Below are 4650 nucleotides of genomic sequence, written 5' to 3' on the forward strand. Positions count from 1 at the left end.
TGGATGCTGTGTACAGAGAGAGATTTTGCCTTTACTTGATTGATGCTAAGGACAAATACACAATCAACTATGCAAATTCCACCAGCAAGGGGAACTGTTATCTACACACATACTAATTACTCAAGTGTATACTACAACGACAAGGCACCAACATGCTCATCGGGTATTGTTTGGACACTCTTGAAGTTTTGGATAATTTTCATCATGCCTTTTCAAAACCCCTGACTCTCTTCTTTCAGATAACCTTTATTCATTTTCTCTACCCAGGAAAATCTAAGCTCTCAAAATATAGGCTTAAGCAGAATGGCAAGCAAAACGTAAGGATGGGGAGAAGAGGCTGAGAAGTAAGATGCTATCCAGCTCAACCATATTGCTGATCAGATATTTTGCACAGGTGACTCCCTGTGCGCACTTTTCCTTAAAACATCTAAAAGCTGAAATTCACCATTTACCCACTTTTTAGATTCCAAATTGTTCTGGATTAATATCAGAAGCAGATAGAGTGCATTTCCATTCTGCTAACACTCCAAGTCTCATCCCAGTTTGTCTCCCTCCTTCCTTCCTCTGGGCTCCCTCCTTCCTTCCTCTGGTTAAGATAACGTCTTTAAGAGGCCACTCTATGACTCAACAATATTTTATGGCTAGGAAATTCTGGCTTATGTGAGATTTTTTTCCCTTGAAATTAAGTGAGTTGAACTTACTATGAGAAAGCTTTTTGAAAATCATTATACAATAAAAGCTTAGCAATGTAAGACTAGAAAAGAAATGCTGAGGTGAAAATTAGCCAGTGATAGCATCTTTCTATTAATACATCGTGTGTGTGTGTGTGTGTGTGTGTGTGTGTGTGTGTGTGTGATTTGTGGAAGAAAGAGTTCTTTCTATTTCTGCCAATTGGCTGTGTTTCTTCAGTGGGCTCCAAGGTGCTCCTGACCCTTCTTCCTGCTATATGTGTCACCAGACTCTACAAGGATCACCCCATGGTCTGGTCAGAAAGTTCTCTCAAGAGCTGTGCTTTCTCACTGGGAATGTCTGAATTCTCACATTAATCTAATTCATAATCTAAATACTTCAGGTATGCATGGGACGTTGTTAAACATGAAGGCAAGTTCTAACTTGGAAAGAAGTACATTAAAATTTAAAGGTACTGAATTTAAAAGTTAGCGTACCCTTTAAGAAAACTTTAGTGAAAAGTGTCTGCCTCCAAAGTGATTGGTCTCTGAGAGAAGGTTGTCGGACAATTTTGGAGAAAAAAAAACAGAAGGTCTCTACTTTGGTTCACTTTACACCTAATAATTGTAAATCATATTTAAATATATGATTTTAAAAAGTATGGTAGTATAGATACACCAGGGTACTCAACTCTGAGAAGACTTGCCAACCAAGAGTTGACTTGCCAACAACTCAACTCTTGAGAAGATAGGACTGGCTTCTCATCTCATTCCTACCCTGTGAATGACACAGGAAGAGTCACTGTATCAATAGGAACTTTCCTGTGTGACCATCAGCAAAGTAGAGTATAAACATTTAGCATTAGGAGGAAGAACAAAGCACCCAATATTAGGTTTTAGGAAGTGTAGGAGATGGTGAGCAGCTAATTAGGACTTATGATTCGATGAAAAAACCAGATGACCAAAATATTAAATTTAATTAGTAAATGAATTATGCTTCATCCATACAATGGAATCCAAAATCATCAATTAAAAAAAAGTATTAACAAAGGATAGCATTTCCGATGTCACAGAAAGGGAGACAAATTCACTGACAGGGTTATAATTTCATAGTTATTTTTGAATGAGAAAAACAATACGCAGAATATATATATATATATATATATATATATGTATATATATATATATATAAAAGAGAGGTTTTGTTGTTCACACTCGAGAGAATATAAAATCATCTAAACTAATCTATTACCACTTCTGGAAAAAAAATCTCCAGAGCTAATGACGTAAGTCATTACTGTCGTTTTATTTAAAACACCAAGAACTCACCAGATGGAGATAAATTCTGCTAGGTAAGTTCCTGTAGCCACTGGTTTGGTGCAGCTACCAGGACTTGGATTGTCCTGGGTCTTGGGAATTATTCTAATGTTATTCTGAGATTTTGATTCATGTCAAATGTGGAGAATTTTAAATTATGAAAGTATAAATTCTTCCTAGAATTACATCCTGGAGTTTAGAGATTTTCAGCACATGTGATTTTGTGTGTTTGATGTATAGCAAAGGTATGCTAGTTCTACTTCTGTTTCGTGCTTCACTCTTTGGCGGACCAATGAATAATGGAACAGTGATGATAAGATAATTACAGTCATGGGAAATGATAAAAAAAAAATCAGAGATGTTCATCGATACTGACGTCAGTCTAGACATAACAGCTAATATATACTTGTACACATAATCCATTCATTGTCTCCATTCAAATTATCCACAGGTGGTCATTTCTAGGAACTGTCAGGACTTATGAAGACGACCATAATTATCGACATTACCCTGTATCACTATCAGCAAGATTACCTGTAGGAGTCTGCTCAAACACATGCCATCAAAACTCTTGCTTCCGTAATTCTTGAGTCATACTTAGAAAATGGCTGTGTGTAAAGAGAACCGTTGGATTTTGTCAGTGAATACATGACAGATTGCAGAAGAGCACATATTTCAGTGAGTGTTGGAGAGAAAAGAGAGAATTCTGTCCAAGATAACTGATATAAATCTTTCGAAAATCCCAGACATGGAAAATGGAGCCCTCCATCCCTCCATCAAGTTGTTCAATGAGCCTTCCTCTCTGACTTAGACTGACACTACGTTCTTCTGTTTCTCTGTTTATTCCTAGGATGCAGTCCCAACAGTACCTGCAGCAGCGTCGAAAATTTGCAGCCGCCTTCTTGGCATTCATTTTCATTTTGGCAGCTGTGGACACTGCTGAAGCTGGGAAGAAAGAGAAACCGGGTAAGCAGTAGGGTTACGAAGGCGGGACTCTTCACTGATCGATGTCCATCTAAGCCGACTACCTAATTTTTGCCTTTCCTCTCTCCCTCCCTCCCTCCCTCCTTTCCTCCCTCCCTCCCTCTCTCCCTTCCTTTTTGCTTTCTTCCAAGTATTTAGAGGGACCTAAATGATATTCCCTCTCATTTCCCCCCATTGTAAGTCCTGAAATATAGATAATGATCTCTTATGATCATTATAGACAAGTAGCACGTTAGCAGCTACTAAGTACAGAACACTGACCAGCAATCGGGTGTTTTACTTATGTTGCCTCGCTCTTCAAAAGTGTCCTTCGAGAAATTTTTGTTTTATCTCATGTGAATAAAAAAGGAAACCGAAGCTCAGAAAGGATAAAGCACCTTTTCTGTAACTCCCAATGCCTTCAATAGTGTGTGGAGCTGGAAGCCTGTTTACTCTGTGACCCACCACATTGATATTATGCTATTCCATCTATAAGACAGAAAGGAACATCGACTTGCATTGAAAAGCTAATCTGACAGCCGTTACTTCTAACAGAATGTTTTCTCATTTCTTAGGTTTAACTGTTTCTGACCATCTTCTCTTTTACAGAAATGTTTGCTTAGGAAAAGAGATGTCAGTAAATCATTGAGCACAGTCTCTGGCACATAATAAGAGTTACATTAATATTAGTTCTAGCTCCTTGCTCAGTCTTCCTTCTCTTGGTCATTCATTCGTTCAATCGTTCAGCTAACACCTATCAAGTTCCTACTACTTCCTGGACACGGAAAACAGAGGTGAAAAGCACAGTCTCCGTAATTAAGGCACACGGGAATGAACTTGGTTATATCTAGGAGTTAAAGAGTGTTTTGGATGTTGATTATTTTTTGCTCTAGAGAAAAAAGTGAAGAAGTCCGACTGTGGAGAATGGCAGTGGAGTGTGTGTGTGCCCACCAGCGGGGACTGTGGGCTGGGCACCCGGGAGGGCACCAGGACTGGAGCTGAGTGCAAGCAGACCATGAAGACCCAGAGATGTAAGATCCCCTGCAACTGGAAAAAGCAATTCGGAGGTGAGTCCCACCGCGGTGATCCTGTTGAGTTAACCTTCCATCTGAGATCATTCTCGCTTTCTTCTACCCAAGGTTTTTCTGATGTTGACTACCATTTATTTTAAATAAGTTTATTTTGTCAGGTGCACGATAACCAGACATCTTACCTAACCCCAGGGTTTCTCAACTTTGGCACTACAGCGAGTCCTCAAATAAAGTCCTTTGGTCAACTTCATTTCGTTATAACTTTGAGGAGGTGCCATAGGAAATTATGCCGAGTGGAAAAAGCCAACCTCAAAAGGTTGCATTCTGTTTGATTCCATTCATATCTTAAGATGACAGAATTGTCAGTTGGAGAATAGAATAGTGGTTGCCAAGGGTTTTAAGGAGATGGGAAGGAAGGAAGATGGATAAGCTAGAACTGTAAAAGGATAACCCAAGGACCCTTGGTTGTAACTGTTCTGTGTCATAGTGTTGACGGTGTTTACTTGTATCTGCACATAGGATGAAGTCACATAGAACTAAATGCACAAACACACACACACACACACACACACACATACACACGACTGTATGTAAAACTGGTAACACCTGAATAAGTTCGGTGGAATGTATCCATGTCAATTTCCTGGTTGTGCCACCTGTCTGTACAGTTA

General features: G+C 39.2%; 1 protein-coding gene across 1 annotated transcript in view; it reads left to right on the forward strand.

The window, feature by feature from the left end:
• Positions 1–4119, forward strand: part of PTN (pleiotrophin) — a 74909-nt gene extending 70790 nt beyond the window's left edge. The window contains exons 2-3 of the mRNA XM_023530268.1: positions 2836–2951; positions 3842–4119. Coding sequence (XP_023386036.1) covers positions 2837–2951; positions 3842–4119 — 393 coding nt within the window. The 5' untranslated portion in view covers position 2836. The remainder of the gene's footprint in view (positions 1–2835; positions 2952–3841) is intronic.
• The last annotated feature ends 531 nt before the right edge of the window (positions 4120–4650 follow it).

This window comes from Pteropus vampyrus, unplaced genomic scaffold (assembly GCF_000151845.1).
Source record: "Pteropus vampyrus isolate Shadow unplaced genomic scaffold, Pvam_2.0 Scaffold48, whole genome shotgun sequence".
Taxonomy (NCBI): domain Eukaryota; kingdom Metazoa; phylum Chordata; class Mammalia; order Chiroptera; family Pteropodidae; genus Pteropus; species Pteropus vampyrus.